General features: G+C 40.7%; 1 protein-coding gene across 1 annotated transcript; it reads left to right on the top strand.

Moving 5' to 3' along the window:
* The first annotated feature begins 1,561 nt into the window (after nt 1-1,561).
* On the top strand, nt 1,562-2,500 carry LOC110563165 (olfactory receptor 6C2-like). The gene has a single exon (XM_021660163.2). It carries the CDS (start codon nt 1,562-1,564, stop codon nt 2,498-2,500), a length of 939 nt encoding a protein of 312 aa, XP_021515838.1.
* Nucleotides 2,501-18,930: the final 16,430 nt, after the last annotated feature.

Genomic DNA, 18,930 nt, shown 5'->3' with positions numbered 1-18,930 from the left:
CTGATAATATAACTTCTTTGCACTTTGCATATAATCAATCAACCGTGAAGGGCCAACAGTCTGGTCTTGTTCACTCAGCATTATCCTGGGCGTCCATCGTGCTCAGGGACATGATTCTGTCCTGGACTTACAGCTGTCTATAAAACAGTCATGATCTATGTTCTCACAGGCTTCACTACAGATGACGAAAGGAAAATTGTAAATGGATATATATCTAAAATTATAGTAAGTATCCTAGCATAAATAATCAAAGCAGGGTTTCTATAACATCAGAAGTAATTAGAACATGAATGGCTCTCCAGGAAGATATTTTGATGAGGTCTTATTAAACTAAAACCTTAAAAAATAAGATTTATTCATGTTAGAATAGAAGCAGAGAATTTTGGAGATAAAGGGGAAAATCTATAAAACTCCTTCAATGAAGAAAACATTAATGTCTTCAAAGAAATGAAGACTGGCACAGCTGGACAAACAAAGGTGAACTGCGAGTGTCACACAGAAGCTCAGTCATGAAGGACCCGTAAACCAGGAAGCGGTCTGAATCTCATAAAGAAATTTTCACTGAGTGTAAGAATAGCTCTCATGTATGGTTGTGTACGAGTGTGTATGTGGTTGAAAATTTGCAAATATATGTGTTTATGAACATATGTGTCTGAATGTATATATGTCAGTGTGTATAAATATGTAGATGAGTGTATATGTGTGCATGTATGTGTGTGAGAATGTGTGTGTTTAGGAGTATGTATGTCTAAATGTGTGCATATGAGTGTGTGTGTGTGTGTGTGTGTGTGTGTGTGTGACAGGATCTCACTAAGCAGCCCAGACTGACCTTGAGTGTGTGATCTTTCGGCTTCATTCCCCCAAAGGCTGTGTTATGGACATATCTGGATTGTCTATAGAACACTCTGGCTCTGTCTTTAGACTAGAATGGCAAGAGCAGTCTTGTGTACTTTAAGAGAAGAAAGGCATGATGCAATTAGTACACTGTGTGGATTGTAATAATTAATGAAAAACAGGGATTGAAAGCACAATGTTAACTTCACCAACTTAACATGAGGCCAAGATAATGACCACACCAAGAGCTATTAGATCCATGACATTACAAACCATACATATTTAGAATAGTGTTTTTCTATCCATTAACCCTGGAAACTTCCAGTCAGCTGTTAATCAAAACATGCACCAGCTATTTAATTTAATATGCTAAAAAAAAAAAGTACTATGTCAGTACAGTAGTAGGAAACTATAAGAGCTGGTTCTCAGCAGAATTATCAGCAGTATGAGTCTAAACAGTATTACCTGCCAGGTAGCGACCACCACAGTGAGGTTTTATTAACAGGTAACAGGAACATGGAGGTGGAAGGAGGAACTTGGAGGACTTGAGGGAGAGGAAGCCGTGGTCGGGATGTATCTGGTGAGAAAAGAAGAAATAATGTTTTACATTACATCTTGCCTTAAGCTAACATTTGTGTCTCTTCCCAATGCTCCCTCATGCTGGCAGTCCTTATCCTCAATGTAACTTCTCTTTACGAATAGCCCAGGTCACAGTCAGGAATCAGTGATGAAAAATTATACAGCAATAACAACATTCATCCTGGTAGGACTAACCGATGATACAAATTTTCAAATTCTGCTTTTCATCTTTTTGTTTTTAACCTACTTACTGAGTGTGGTTGGAAACCTGACTATCATCATTCTCACACTGGTGGATGCCCACCTTAAAACACCCATGTATTTTTTCCTCCGAAATTTCTCCATTTTGGAAGTCTCATTCACAACTGTCTGTATTCCCAGATTCCTCTACACAATGGCGTCTGGGGACAATACCATTACCTATAATGCATGTGCTACTCAACTATTTTTTGTCATTGTCCTGGGGGTTACTGAGTTTTTCCTGCTGACAACCATGTCCTATGACCGCTATGTGGCCATCTGCAAGCCCCTGCACTACATGACCATCATGAACAACAGGGTCTGCATCAAGTTTCTTATCGGCTGTTATCTAATCGCTCTAATTATTGTCATCCCACCCTTTGGCATAAGCCTCCAGTTTGAGTTCTGCAACTCCAATGTCATAGATCACTTGGGCTGTGATGCTGCTCCCCTCCTGAAGATTACCTGCTCCAGCACAGAGTTAATAGAGAGGTGTGTCCTGATCTTGGCTGTGTTGACACTCATGTTCACGTTAATGTGTGTGGTAACGTCTTACACATACATTATCAGAACCATCCTCAGATTCCCATCTGCCCAGCAAAGGAAGAAGGCTTTTTCTACTTGTTCTTCTCATATAATTGTGGTTTCCATTACCTACGGCAGCTGCATCTTCATCTATATTAAACCATCTGCAAAAGAAGGAGTGGCCGTAAATAAGGTTGTGTCTGTGCTCACCACTTCTGTTGCTCCTGTCATGAATCCTTTCATCTACACTCTGAGGAATAAGCAAGTGGTTCAAGCTTTCAAGGACATGATCAAAAAGATTGCCTCTATCACAAAGAGCTAAGTGACCCAAGTGATGGTTAACATCATTAATGTGACAGGATCTAGAAACAAGCCCCTGGGCATTGGGATTATTGAACAGATTAACAGAGGTGAGAAGTCCTACTTTGACCTGAGCAGCACCACTCCCCGGGCTTGGCTCCTGGACTCGATACAACCGATGAGGGGAGCTGAGTCCTAGCATTCAGTACCCCCTGCTTTCTGGCAGAGAATACAATGGACCCGCTGCCTGAAGCCCCTGCCGCCACCCATGCCATGGTGGACCGCGCTCTCAAAGTGTGAGCCAAAAGAAACTTTTCCTTTCTTTAGTTTCTTTTGTCCGATATTTGAGAAATGAGAAGAGTAACTGAGAGAGAAATTTTGAACTAAGAATGGATGCCATTGCCGTGATTCGCTTGACTGCACGGTTGGTAGGCCTCTGGACTATTTTCAGGATGGATGTGAAAAGGTTTGGGATGACTAGAAACGACCTCAAACTCTCCCAGCAGAGCATAGCAAACTGTTCTGCTTGTGATCTGAAACATCAGAAGGCTGAGGCAAGCGTGGTCAGCGGAGGCCCAGCTCATCGGGTTCCAGAAAAAAGAAGTACTCTATCAGGAACTTAGCAAATGGCTGTTCATAGGATATTCTGGCAAAGAATCTGGCAGCATTCTGCCCGCGTGCCAGGAAGCTCATTGGGGTTGAATTTACAGGTAATAGACTAATTTGGTTGGTGGAAGATATCCTCAAGAAGACAGTGCTCCGCTGTGTCACTGTTTGCAATTTGTCCAAGTCTACGATGAGAAAGGACAAATAGTTAACGAGGTTTTGTCAGTGTCTTAGTTGCTCACCAGACCCTACTACTGAGGATAACACACATTTGGATACAGAGAAATTAGTCTGGCTGCTTCATCCCTGCTGGCTAGCTTTCACAGTATTGGAAGGTATTTGCAGGCTGTTGGAAAGAAAAAGTCACCAATCTGTGAACTTGCCTAATTCAATAGTGAAATAGTACTATTTCAAACAACTGAGTACTGATTGAAGTTAAGGCACATTCTGAAGAGGAAGTTTGTGACTGCTACTGTGTACATAGTTCATGCCTAGAGAGGTTGTAAGCCCTAGAGAGGAACCTACAGCTTCTGTTTTGCTAGATGGACATGTTGTCAATTTGTCCTCTAAATATTTATGTTTATACTATGTACTAGTGTCACTTTCAGCCGTGGTCAGAGATGCTTCTTTTTTAAATAAATAGCAGTGAATGTGGAGACTTAATGGCTGGCCAAGGCTCTGTGAATAAGTGACTGTTCAGTGCTCATCCTTCAGTGAAACATCCAGATCACCCTTTCCAAGGCTCAGGGAACATCATGGAAGAGCAGTCAGAAAGACTGGAAGAGCCAAATGATGGAGGGGGTGGGTGCATAAAATGCTTTTAGGCATGGCTTCTGCACTTAGGTATCTGCAAGAAGCTTCGGTTACCTGCACAGGGCCCGTACAGAACAGGCCCCATCACCATTCAGTCATGGACAGCAGAAGGGCTCACAGGGTCAAGCCTCAGAGAGATATTGGCAGTTGATGGCTACTAGGAGAGATAAACCATTGTCTTCAGATGTGTAGACAGTGATGAGTTATCCATGCTCTGGTGGATAACATGCTCCACACCCATGCCAATGTGAGTGCCCCGGGTTAAACTCAATGAGTCACAAAACAAAAAGGTGTGATAATGGGAGAAGACTTGCTGAGAAAGGGGGTGAACAAGACAGGGCAAGGTTGTGAAGTACCAGATAGTTTTATACACACATATAAAATTGTCAAAGAATACAGTTTGTGTGAGGAAAAAAGAACAAGTAAAGTTTAAGGTGTTGAACAATGATAATCAAAAAAGAAGCTATCAAGTTGGAAAGTGGGAGGACATGGGAGGGACAAAAGGAGGAAAGGAAGGGGGAATGTGATGTAATTCCATTTCAACTAAAAACATATTAAAAATAAAATATTTGTTTTTTAAAAGGCTCCGTTGTTAGAAAGAAACATCCTTCACTGGAACAATAGGAAAGATTCCCTTTAAAAAAAAAAAACAAGAAACTTATCTATCAAAGACTTCAATTTGTGAAAATACAATTTATTGGAAAGAGCTTGAACTGAGAACACATGTGAAGTTCTCAGCTTGTAAACAATCACCTAGGAAAGTTGTATGCTAGAGTAAGCCTGGAAGGCACAGAGCTCCATGGTGCAAGGGGCCCAGGCTGCATCTGGAACTGGCAGCATGATTTGACAGTGTCCTCCATGTGGCTCTTCAAGACTGAGGGGGTCACATCATCTTGCCTCTTAATTCCAGACAGCTGCAAAAGGTAGGCAGTGTGAATCAGTGCAAGGAGGCTGTGAGAGGCCATTTCATGAAGTAAAACCTATGAAAGTAAAACCTATTTACCATGAAAGTAAAACCTAATTTGCAATGGAGACCTCCGGGTGCTAGAGAACCCAAGACATGGAACATCCGAGGAGCACTAGAGCCTTTAATGGAACAGGCCTAAGAGGCTGTGTGTGCTGCAGGAGGCAGAAACGGAGATGTAGGGATGGCTACACACTCCGGGACCAAGTGGCAGAACTTTAGCCTGTCGCTGCGGGATTTCATGTTTGCGCGGCTCTGTCTCATTCTTGTCTGGTCTTTCCTTGAGGTGCCCTGTTCTTCCCTTTGAAATGAGAATGTGTGTTCTGTGCCACTGTATGTTGTAACTATAGGGCTTGTTTTCATTTTATAGGAGACTGCCTTGAGTATCAAAATAGACTTGGGCTTTCTACGTGTTTGTTTGTTTGTTTATTACTTTTTGAGACAAGGTTTCTCCGTGCAGCCCTGGCTGTCCTGGAACTTGCTCTGTAGACAAGGCTGGCCTGAAACTCCACCATCCTCTGCCTCCCAAGTGCTGGCATTAAAGGAGTGTGCCACCACACCCAGTGGGCTTTCGGCTTTTAAGCTGTGATCGAACTATTAAAGACTATGAGGACTTTTGTAATCAGAGTGAAGGCATTTTTTGTTCTGAGATTGCCATGACCTTATAGGAGGAAGGAGGGGAAATTATGGCTTCAAAGTAAGTGCCACCCTTGGCTGCCTCCTCCCTCCGGGTACCCAGGCACAGTGTGCCTGGGCTGGACTGGAGGGAGGGAGTCTTGGCTGGGCAGGTGAGGCTGAGAGAAACAGCCTTCTCTGCAGGCAACTTTCAGGGAATCAGCTCTGTCTATTAGGGCTATAAAGTCCTTAGGGAGTAAGTAGGGGTTTGGGGGTGAGTGCTCATTATTGGCTGGGTCCAGGGTGCTGGGAATGCTTCATTTGCATGAGGAGAAATTCCAGGTGCTTGCTAAGCATGTCCTTAAAGTGACAGAGTAAGTTTAACCTGTAACCGTTGACCACATCAAGGGTCACATCAAGGGGCGGCAAGACTATGTGCACGGGGACATAGACGCCCAGAGCAGGCAGGAAGCAGTCCTACTCCTGCTCGTCTCAGGGACAGATTTTTGGAGTTTGGACACATCTCAACCTCACTCTTGCTCTGGACCAGCTCCCCAGGTTGCTCAGCTTTCTGGCCCCACAAGGAAATGTTAGTGTTCCAGGTTGGCAAGGGCTGGCTCTGTAGGTGTTGTCAATTTCACATCACAGACACTTGCTTAGGAGACAGTCTTCTGGGCTTGTGTGTGAGGAGCCGTAGATTAGACTTATGGTGGTGGGAAGAAGCACCCTAACTGCAAGGCTCACGATACCTGGGATAGAGTCCTGGGCTGAGCAAAGAGTAAAAAGCATGCTGAACACAGGAATTCATCACTCTCTGCTTCCTGCCTGCAGATGCACTGTGTCTAGTTGCCATGCGCTCATGTTACTGTGAACTCCCTGCCATCTCAAACTGTAAGCCAGAATTAACCCTTCCTACCATGACTTTCTTTAACTGTTTGATAATTTCATACTAGCATATAATGTGTTTTAATCAAAGCTGTGCCCAATCCCTGCCTTCCAATTCTTCCCTATCTCTCCCATAACTTTGCCCTCTCAGCTTCATATGCTCATTCAAACAAACAAACAAATAAAAAAGAAACTGTTCTACCACCTGCCTATCCCCTTAATAATTGAGACACAGACCTATCAGTTTATTTAAATAGCTTTAGCACAATAACTGGGCAGGTACAATTTAAACTAATTCTCTAAGCTACTCTGGCTGCCTCCCAGCTGCCTTCCCCAAGTTACTGGCCAATAAATTGTTCTGTCTGGACTGGATCTTCTCCATCAAGCCACATTCTCTTTCCATATATTCCTCCTGCTCTTTGCTCTCGCTTCCCCAAGCCTCCTGCCTGGTCCCTAACCGGGAAACTGGTCCCTACTCTGTTCTGCTCAGACACAGGCTCCAGCTTTCAATTATTAGCCAATCAGTGATAATAAGGGAGCAAAGTTTACACATCGCTCTGTGTGCATGAGCATGTACTTGTCTGGATAGCAACCAGATCTTGGGGACCAATATTTAGCATTTGGATACACAGCAGCACCAAACCAACCCCCAACATTTTCCTGTTTTTGTCTAAATAAAAAAGCCCTTTCTCTTATGATAATAAACTGCATATAGTAAGAATAAATATGAAACAATTATGAAAACTATCAGGTAATAGTTACATTTGCAATGTCCTGTCCATTTGTATTTGGCAACTTAGGAGAAAGTGCTCTACTATCTATCCTCTCTTGGTGAGTTCAGAGTTGTGTAGTGTGAAACATACTTTGTATCACAGCTCATATTTAACAACCTAAAAATTCTACTTAGACTTAAAAATATCTTTTTAAAAACATTTTTAAATCCTAAACAACTTGAGCTTAATTGTGAGACTAAAATTGTCTAGTTTTCAACCCCATCATATACTTTAGAAGGAATGAATATTTCCTGAGTTTATAGGACGTGCAGAGAAAGCAGTGTCCCTGCATGGACAGTCATCCCATTTTTCTCTGAAGTGTTGGGGCATCGTATGGCCCAGCATATCTGAAGCAAGAATTATGAAGAAATGGCTACCTCAGCAAAGCTGTCTTGACAAAGTTCAGCAATCAGCTTCTCGTCCTGCTTGTCCATATCTTGGACAGCATCCTATCTGTAGTTGAAGTAGGAGCAGTTTTCGCTCATTGGCTGATTTGCCACTTTTGAAGCAAACTCTATAGAAAGGTTCCTCTGTGCCTGATATCTTCTTCGAGGTAGGCTGGGGGGGGGGGTGCTCCCAGTAGCTGATATGGCTCATTGTCAAAAGGATCCTTAAAATAATAAAAAACAATTTAAATGCCATATTCTGTGGGTCTATCTATTTATCTACAGCACATCTGAATAGACAAACATTTGTTTCTTGTTATTTATTATCTGTTCAACCTAGGAAGCATATTTCTGTAATAAATTAGGCTAGAATCTAACATGAGCACTAGTTTGATTGTCTATTAATTTATCCTAACAGTTTGTAACAGTGGCTTTTAAAAGAGCTACAACTTTACATTGCATTTTTTATTGAGTTGCATAGGCACAATACCATACACAAGAGTTGAAACATTCATATGTGTATCAAAAATAACTTTAGGGGAGATCAAAGATGGTGGTGCTGAGAGCTCACTGTGTCTGATGAGCATGGCAGCAGAGACTGTACAGCGCCGAACTCTGGGCTCCAAAACACCAGCAATTGAGTTCTCCAGGTGAGAGGAAACCCCATGGTGTGGGAAGCACTTGGGTCTGGTCTCAGGTCACCCAGCTAAGCCCTGGAAAAGTTCCCAGGTCCTGGTAGGTGCTCAGTTGCCAGCCCAGAGCCCCATGCCTGAGTGTGCTGATCACCATCGCAGACTGAACTGTGGGCCCCACAACACCAATACTGGGATTACCCCATGGTGAAGGAAGTAATCCGTCCAACCTCAGGTCACCCAGCTAACCCCCAAAGCCCAAACGTTCCCAGGTTCCTGCAGGCTCCAGGCTCTAGCCTCCAGCCACACACCTGAGTGCTGCACTCACCTGCCACTGATTACCACTTGGGTACTAGGGCACAGAGCTCCAACCTCAGACCTACAGACACCTAGGGCCCACAGGATCAGCCCCCAGACACTGCTCCAAAGCTCAATCTGTCTCCCAAACTAAACTGACCAAACTGCGAGGCTCCCTGATGCTTTGAGAGAGCTGCGCCCAGCAAACACAGCATATGAACAACAACAGCTCACTAAATTCAGAGCAAGAAAGCCAGTGGCATGACAGCTGTCTCCAGGACTTCCCCCTGGTGAGAGGAGAGCCCCTGGGCTCCCAATAACCACAGTTGCCACACAGAACTATATACCTGAGGAGAGCTGTGTCAATTCCTGAGAAGCACCACCATTCAGTTGACCATACCCAAAAAGCTGAGGAGACCTCCTTCAAGAACAGCCATCTTCCTGCCAAGGGAATTCCTCCCACTCTAGGATTCCAGCAGGCACCAGAAACTAACAGCCAACACCTGAGATGAAAGCACAATCAACAAAAGCCAAAGCAATATGACATCTCCAGAACCCAGTTATCCATGGTCAAGTAGCCTTGGATAAGCTAACGTAACTGAAATTCAAGAATTTCATTTAAATCTACACTTACAAAGAGGTATGGAAGGAATGAGTAAAATCTGTAAAGAAATACAGGAAGATAAAGTCAAAGAGATTATGGCCATCCATAAAAAAAATATACAGGCAGATACAGCCAAACAGTTTGTGGCCTTTAGAGAGGAAATAGTTAAATTACTGAAAGAAATAGAGGAAAATTCAAACAAACAGGTGAAGGAAATACAGTCAGACAGTTGAAGGAAATCAACAAAACGGTTCAAGACTGAAGATGGAAATGGAAAAATTAAAGAAAACACAAACTGAGGAAATCATGGAGAAGGAGAATTTAGGGAAGAAAACAGGAACTACAGAGGTAAGCATATCCAACAGACTACAAAAGATAAAAGAAAGAATCTCAGGTGTTAAAGATGCAATGGAAGAAATTGATTATATCCATCAAAGAAAATGTTAAATCTAAAAAATTCCTGACACAAACCATCCAAGAAATCAAGACCTGGTCCTTTGAGTAAATTAACAAGATAGACAAACCCTTAGTGAAACTAACTAAAAGACAAAGAGACAGTATCCAAATAAACAAGATCAGAAATAAAAAGGAAGACATAACAACAGACACTGAGGAAATCCAATCACTAGGTCTTACTTCAAAAGCCTACATGCCACAAAATTTGAAAATTTAAATGTAATGGACAATTTTATTGATTGATTCCACTTACCAAACCTGAATCAAGATCAGGTAAATAAATTAAATAGTCCTATATCCCCTAAGGAAATAGAAGCAGTCATCAAAAATCTCCCTTCCAACAGAACACCAAGTAGACTAGACCAGAAAAGAAATTCTTCACGTCACATCATAGTCAAAACACTGAACCTACAGAACAAAGAAAAAATTCTAAAAGCAGCAAGGGAAAAAGGCCAAGTAACATATGAAGGCAGACCTATCAGAATCATACCAGACTTCTCAACAGAAACTATGAAAGCCAGAAGAGCCTGGACAGAAATCATACAGTCCTTAAGGGACCACAGATTCCAACCCAGACTACTATACCCAGCAAAACATTCAATCAACATAGACGGAGAATTCAAAATATTCCAAGACAAAACCAAATTTAAAACATATCTGTATAGTAACCCAGCTCTACAGAAGTTACTAGAAGGGAAACTCCAAACCAAAGAAAACAACTACATCTAAGGAAACAGAGGAAATAGATAACTACAGACCAAAAAAAAAACCAAAAGAATACAAGCAATGAAACTCAGTGACACCACCAACCCCACATCTAAAATAAGTAACAATTGTTGGTCACTAGTCTCTATCAACATCAACGGACTCAACTCCCCAATAAAAAGACACAGACTATCAGAATGGTTTCGGAAACAGGATCCAACATTGTGTTGCATCCAAGAAACACACCTATGCAACAAAGATAAACACTACCTCAGAGTAAAGGGCTGGAAAAATGTTTTTCAAGCAAATGGTACCAGAAAACAAGCTGGAGTAGCCATCCTAATATCTAATAAAATAGACTTTCAACCCAAGTTAATCAAAAAAGATAAGGAGGGCCACTATATTCTCATCAAAGGAAAAATCCACCAAGAGGACATCTCAATTTTGAATATCGATGTCTCAAATACAAGAGCACCTACATTCATAAATGAAACAATATTAAAGCTTAAATCACACATTGATCCTAATACCCTAATAGTGGGAGACTTCAACACTCCATTCTCACCAAGGGACAGATCAACTGGACAGAAAACAAATAAGGAAATAAAAACACTTACAGAGACCCTAAATCAAATGGACCTAATAGACATCTACAGATCTTTTCATCTAAACTCAAAAGAGTATACCTTCTTTTCAGCACCACATGGAACCTTCTCCAAAATAGACCATATAGTTGGTCATAAAGCAAGCCTCAACAGATACAAAAAGATTGAAATAATCCCTTGTATTCTATCTGACCACCATGGACTAAAGCTGGACCTCAACAACAACAGAAATAACAAAAAGCTGACACGTACATGGAAACTGAACAACTTGTTACTCTATGACAGCTGGGTTAAGGAAGAAATAAAGAAAGAAATTAAAGACTTCCTAGAATTCAATGAAAATGAAGGCATAACATACCCAAATTTATGGGACACATTGAAAGCAGTGCTCAGGGGAAAATTTATAGCACTAAGTGCCTGCAAGAAGAAATTCATAACATCACATACAAACAACTTAATGGCCCAACTGAAAACCCTAGACAAAAAAGAAGTCAATACACCCAAGAGGAGCAGACGGCTGGAAATAATCAAACTCAGGGCTGAAATCAATCAATTAGAAACAAATAAAACTATTCAAAGAATCAATGAAACAAAAAGCTGGTTCTTTGAGAAAATCAACAAGATAGACAAACCCTTAGCCAAACTAACTAAAAAGCAGAGAGAATCTATCCAAATCAACAAAATCAGAGACGAAAAGGGTGACATAACTACAAACACTGAGGAAATTCAAACAATCATTAGGTCATACTACAAAAGCCTATATGCCACAAAATTTGAAAACCTAAATGAAATGGACAATTTTCATGGTAGATTCCATCTTCCAACATTAAGTCAAGATCAGGTAGAAAGACTGAATAGCCCTATATCCCCCAAGGAAATTGAAGCAGTCATTCACAGTCTCCCCTCCAAAAAAAGCCCTGGGCCAGATAGTTTCAGCACAGAATTCTACCAGACCTTCAAAGAAGTGCTAACACCAATTCTCCTCAAACTATTCCACAAAATAGAAACAGAAGGTACATTATCAAACTCATTCTATGAAGCGACAGTCACCCTGATACCTAAACCACACAAAGACCCAACAAAAAAAGAGAACTTCAGACCTATCTCTCTTATGAACATTGACACAAAAATACTCAATAAAATACTTGCAAACCGAATCCATGAACACATCAAACATATCATCCACCACAAACAAGTAGGCTTCATCCCAGGCATGCAAGGGTGGTTCAATATATGGAAATCCATCAATGTATTCCACCACATAAACAAACTGAAGGAGAAAAACTACATGATCATCTCCTTAGATGCTGAAAAAGCATTTGACAAAGTCCAACACCCATTCATGTTTAAAGTCTTGGAGAGATCAGGGATACAAGGCACATATCTAAACATAGTAAAGGCAATATACAGCAAGCCTATAGCCAACATCAAACTCAATGGAGAGAAACTTAAATCAATCCCACTGAAATCAAGGACAAGACAAGGCTGCCCACTCTCGCCATACCTCTTCAACATAGTACTTGAAGTCCTAGCCAGAGCAATAAGACAACTAAAGGAGATCAAGGGGATACAAATTGGAAAGGAAGAGGTCAAAGTGTCACTATTCACAGACGATATGATAGTATATATGAGCAACCCCAAAAATTCAACCAGAGAACTTCTCCAGCTGATAAACACCTTCAGCAAAGTGGCAGGATACAAAATCAATTCAAAAAAAATCAGACGCCCTCCTGTATACCAAAGACAAAAGGGCTAAGAAAGAAATTAGGGAAACAATACCCTTCACAATAGCCACAAATGACATAAAGTACCTTGGGGTGACACTAACCAAGCAAGTGAAAGACCTGTTTGAGAAAAACTTCAAATCTCTGAAGAAAGAAATTGAAGAAGATCTCAGAAGATGGAAAGATCTCCCGTGCTCATGGATTGGTAGGATTAACATTGTGAAAATGGCCATCATGCCAAAAGCAATCTACAGATTCAATGCAATTCCATCAAAATACCAACTCAATTCTTTACAGACCTTGAAAAAAAGATTCTCAGCTTCATATGGAGAAATAAAAAACCCAGAATCTCCAAAACAATCCTATACAACAACAGATCATCTGGAGGTATCTCCATCCCCGATCTCAAGAGCAATAGTAATAAAAACTGCATGGTATTGGCATAAAAACAGAAAGGAACCGAATAGAAGGCCCAGAAATAAACCCACACACCTATGAATACTCGATTTTTGACAAAGAAGCCAAAACCATTCAATGGAAAAAAGACAGCATCTTCAACAAATGGTGCTGGTCCAACTGGATGTCCACATGCAGAAAAATGAAAATAGATCTATATTTATCAGCCTGCACAAAACTAAAGTCCAAGTGGAGCAAAGACCTCAGCATAAAACCAGATACTCTAAATCTGTTAGAAGAAAAAGTGGGGAACAGCCTAGAACTCATTGGCACAGGAGACAACTTCCTGAACAGAACACCAACAGCACAGGCTCTAAGAGCAACAATCAATAAATGGGACCTCATGAAACTGTAGAGATTCTGTAAAGCAAAGGACACCGTCATCAAAACAAAACGACTGCCTACAGATTGGGAAAGAATCTTCACTAACCCTTTGTCTGACAGAGGACTAATATCCAGTATATACAAAGAACTAAAGAAGCTGAAAAGCAGCAAACCAAGTAATCCAATTAAAAAATGGGGAACAGAGCTAAACAGAGAATTCTCGACAGAGGAATATCGAATGGCAGAGAAACACTTAAAGAAATGCTCAACCTCATTAGCCATCAGGGAAATGCAAATCAAAACGACCCTGAGATATCACCTTACACCCATCAGAATGGCCAAGATGAAAAACTCAAGTGACAACACATGCTGGAGAGGTTGTGGAGAAAGGGGAACCCTCCTCCACTACTGGTGGGAATGTAAACTGGTACAACCACTCTGGAAATCTATCTGGTGCTTTCTAAGACAATTAGGAATAGTGCTTCCTCAGGACCCAGCTATACCACTGCTAGGTATATACCCAAAGTTTGCTCAAATACACAAAAGGGATACTTGCTCAACCATGTTTATAGCAGCTTTATTTGTAATAGCCAGAACCTGGAAACAACCCATCTGGGTTGTTTCATCAACGAAGGAATGGGTACAGAATTTGTGGTATTTTTACACAATGGAATACTACTCAACAATCAAAAAGGAAGAAATCATGAAATTTGCAGGCAAATGGTGGGATCTAGAAAAGATCATTCTGAGTGAAATATCCCAGAAGGAGAAAGACAAACACGGTATATACTCACTTATATAGACCTATAAGATATGATAAACATAATGAAATCTATACACCTATAAAAGATAATCAAGAGAGCGGACATGGGGTAAGATGATCAATCCTCGTTTAGAAAGACAGATGGGATGTGCATTGAACGTATGACAGGAATCTACTGAGCACATCTGAAAGACTCTACCTAGCAGTGTTTTCAAAGCAAAGACTCATGACCAAACCTTTGGCAGAGTACAGGGAATCATAAGAAAGAAGGAGAGTTAGTCTGATGGGGAAAGGATAGGAGCTCCCCAAGGACCAAATATATCTGGGCACAGGGTCTTTTCTGAGACTGACATTCAACCAAGGACCATGTATGGATATAACCTAGAACCTCCGCTCAGATGTAGCCTGTGGTAGCTCAGTAACCAATTGGTTTCCCAAAGTGAGGGGAACAAGGACTATTTCTAACAGGAACTCAATGACTTTGGCCTCCCCACCCCCCAAGAGAGGAGCAGTCCTGTTAGGCCACAGAGGAGGGCTTTGCAGCCAGTCCTGAAGATACCTGATAAAACAGGATCAGATGAATGGGGAGGAGGTCCCCCCCTATCAATGGACTTGGAAAGGGGCACGGTGGAGATGAGGGAGGAAGGGTGGAATTGGGAGGGAATGAGGGATCGGAACATGGCTGGGATACAGAGTTAATAAAATGTAACTGATAAGAAAAAAATAATATTTGAAAAAAGAAAAAAAGAAAAAAAATCTCCCTTCCAAAAGAAAAGCTCAGGGCAAGGTGTCAGCATAGAATTCTACCAGACCTTCAAAGAAGAGCTAACTCCAATATTCTTCAAACTATTCTACAAAACAGAAACAAAAAGAACATTGTCAAACTCATTCTTTGAAGCCACAGTCACCTTGGTACCTAAACCTCACAAAGACCCAACAAAGAAAGAGAACTTCAGACCAATCTCCCTTACGAACATTGAAGCAAAAATACTCAACAAAATAGTCACAAACCAAATCCAAGAACACATCAAAGATATCATCCACTAATACCAAGTAGGCTTTATCCCAGGTATGCAGGGGTGGTTCAATATATGGAAATCCATTAAAGTAATCTAACACAGAAACAAACTGAAAGAAAAAAAAAAAAAAAACATGATCATCCCTTTAGATGCTGAAAAAGCATTTGATAAAATCCAACACCCATTCATGTTTAAAGTCTTGGAGAGATCAGAAATTCAAGGCATATACCCAAACATAGTAAAGACAATATATAGCAAGCCTATAGCCAACATCAAACTAAACAGAGAGAAACTTGAATCAATTCCACTGAAACCAGGGAAAAGGCAAGGCTTCCAACTCTCTCCATATCTTTTCAACATAGTATTTTAAGTCCTTGCTAGAGCAATAAAACAATTAAAGGAGATCAAAGGAATTCAAATTAGAAAAGAAGAAGTCACTGTACCACTATTTGCAGATGATATGATAGTAAACATGAGTGACCCCAAAAATTTTACCAGAGAACTCCTACAGCTCATTAACACCTTCAGCAAAGTGGCTGGATACAAAATTAACTCAAAAAAAAAAAAAATCAGTAACCTTCCTTTATATAAAAGACGAAAGGGCTGAGAAAGAAATTAGGGAAACAACACCCTTCACAATAGCCACACAAAAAAAAAACATAAAGTATCTTGGTATAACCCTAACCAAGCAAGTCAAAGGCTTGTATAAAAAAAACTTCAAGTCTGTGAAGAAAGAAATAGAAGAAGATATCAGAAGATGGAAAGATCTCCCATGCTCATGGCTTGGCAGGATTAACATAGTAAAAATGGCCATCTTACCAAAAGCAATCTACAGATTCAATGTAATTCCCATCAAATTACCAACACAATTCTTTACAGACCCTGAAAAAAAATTCTCACCTTCATAAGGAACAACAAGAAACCCAGAATTGCTAAAACAATTCTCTACAGTAAAAGATCTTCAGGAAGTATATCCATCCCTGATCTTAAGCTGTACTATAGAGCAACAATACTAAAATCTGCATGGTACTGACATAGAAACAGACTGGTAGATCAATGGAACCGAACAGAAGACCCAGAAATAAACTCACACACTTATGGATACCTGATTTTTGACAAAGAAGCCAAAACCATACAGTGGAAAAAAGATAGCATCTTCAACAAATGGTGCTGGTCTAACTGGATGTCTATATGTAGAAAAATGCAAATAAGCCTATATTTATTACCCTGCACAAAATTAAAGGCCAAGTAATCAAAGACCTCAACATAAACCAGACACACTAAATCTGTAGGTAAAAAAAGTGGGGAAGAGCCTCGAACTCATTGGCCCAGTGTGGCAGCCGATTTGGAGTTAATGGCAAGTTGGAGTGCGTATCTGAGCAGTGGAATTTAGCCTCTTAGCCCTGGCTCTAATCTAAAGCTCAGTGTCTCAGAGACTGACCCAGGCAGTCCTGCAGCAGAGGGCTCTGACCCTGAGAACTAGATAATAAATTCCATGCACCCATGGTAACCAGACAGCGGGTTCTGTGTAACCTTGCATGAGCCCTCGTATGATTTGGCCAAGTAAAGTTGTCTCTGTGAGAAACTGCTTGTACTTTCCTGCTATTAAGTGTTAACCTGACTTTCAGTAAATGACACCTTGATCAGAACCTAGACTTGGTGGCCTTTTTTGTGTCACCCTGCTCTCCTTCCCCCCAGCCCTCACTCAGGTGGTATTCAGGTGTCACCGCAGGCCAGTGACAGCACAGGAGACAACTTCCTGAACAGAAGAACACCAGCAGCTCAGGCTCTAAGATCAACAATCAGTAAATGGGACTTCATGAAACTGAAAAGCTTCTGTAGAACAAAGGACACTGTCAACAGTATGTGTCACCACTACTTGATATAAAGTCTTTAAAGAGAATCTATATGTGACACTTCATGCACATTTCAAATATCCTTATTTGTGAGCTCATATTATTTGCGAATGTCCTTGTTGATTTATTTATGGTGGTCACATTATTTGCGAATGTCCTTGTTGATTTATTTATGGCGGTTTTAGTTGTGCTTTTTATTTTAGTCAGGATCTCCCTGTTGATTAGTTTCTTTAGATGTACAGATTTTAGTAGGTTTATCCTATATTATATGTCTAGATGAGTGAGTATATACCCTGTGTGTCTTTCTGCTTCTGGGACAGCTCACTGAGGATGATCCTTTCCAGTTTCCACCACTTACCTGCAAAGTTCATGATTTCCTTATTTTTCATTGCTGAGTAATATTCCATTGTGTAGATGTACCACAATTTCTGCATCCATTCTTCAGTTGAGGGGCATCTGGGTTGTTTCCAGCTTCTGGGTATTACAAATAAAGCTGCTACAAACATGGTTGAGCAAATGTCCTTATTGTGTACTTGAGCCTCTTATAGATATATGCCTAGGAGTGGTTTGGCTGGATCTTGGGGAAGCGCTATTCCTAGTTGTCTGAGAAAGCACCAGATTGATTTCCAGAATGGTTGTACAAGTTTACATTCCCACCAGCAGTGGAGGAGGGTTCCCCTTTCTCCACAACCTCTCCAGCATGTGTTGTCACTTGAGGTTTCATCTTGGCCATTCTGATGGGTGTAAAGTGAAATCTCAGGGTCATTCTGATTTGCATTTCCCTGATGGCTAATGAGGTTGAGCATTTCTTTAAGTGTTTCTCTGCCATTCGATATTCATCTATCGAGAATTCTCTATTTAGCTCTGTTCCCCATTTTTTAAATGGATTACTTGGTTTGTTGCTTTTCAGCTTCTTTAGTTCTTTATATATACTGGATATTAGCCCTCTGTCAGATAAAGGGTTGGTGAAGATTCTTTCCTAATCTATAAGCATTCTTTTTGTTTTAATGATGGTGTCCTTGGCTTTACAGACGCTTTTCAGTTTCATGACGTCCCGTTTATTGATTGTTGCTCTTAGAGCCTGTGCTGTTCAGAAAATTGTCTCCTGTACCAATGAGTTCTAGGGTCTTCCCCACTTTTTCTTCTAACTGATTTAATGTGTCTGGTTTTATGTTGAGGTCTTTGATCCACTTGGACTTTAGTTTTGTACAGGGTGATAAGTATGGATCTATTTGCATTTTTCTACATGCAAACATCCAGTTAGACCAGCACCATTTGTTGAAGATGCTCTCTTTTTTCCATTGTATGGTTTTGGCATCTTTGTCAAAAATCAGGTGTCCATAAGTGTGTGGGTTTATTTTTGGGTCCTCTGTTTGGTTCCATTGATCCACCATTCTGTTTCTATGCCAGTACCATGCAGTTTTTAAAACTGTTGCTCTATAGGACAACTTAAGGTCAGGGATGGAGATACCTCCAGAAGATCTTTTATTGTAGAGGATTGTTTTCACAATTCTGGGTTTCTTGTTATTCCATATGAAGTTGAGAATTTTTCTTTCCAGGTCTGTAAAGAATTGTGTTGGTAATTTGATGGGAATTGCATTGAATCTGTAGATTGCTTTTGGTAAAATGGCCATTTTTACTATGTAAATCCTGCCAAGCCATGAGCATGGGAGACCTTTCCATCTTCTGATATCTTCTTCTATTTCTTTCTTCAGAGACTTGAAATTTTTTTTCATACAAGTCTTTGACTTGCTTGGTTAGGGTTACACTAAGGTACTTTATGTCATTTGTGGCTATTGTGAAGGGTATTGTTTCCCTAATTTCTTTCTCAGCCCTTTTGTCTTTTGTATACAGGAGGGATACTGATTTTTTTGAGTTAATTTTGTATTCTGACACTGTGCTGAAGGTGTTTATCAGCTGTAGGAGTTCCCTGGTAGAGTTTTTGGGGTCACTCATGTATACTATCATA

Source organism: Meriones unguiculatus, chromosome 18 (genome assembly GCF_030254825.1).
Source record: "Meriones unguiculatus strain TT.TT164.6M chromosome 18, Bangor_MerUng_6.1, whole genome shotgun sequence".
Classification (NCBI taxonomy): Eukaryota; Metazoa; Chordata; class Mammalia; order Rodentia; family Muridae; genus Meriones; species Meriones unguiculatus.
This window is presented reverse-complemented; position numbering and strand designations above follow the sequence as displayed.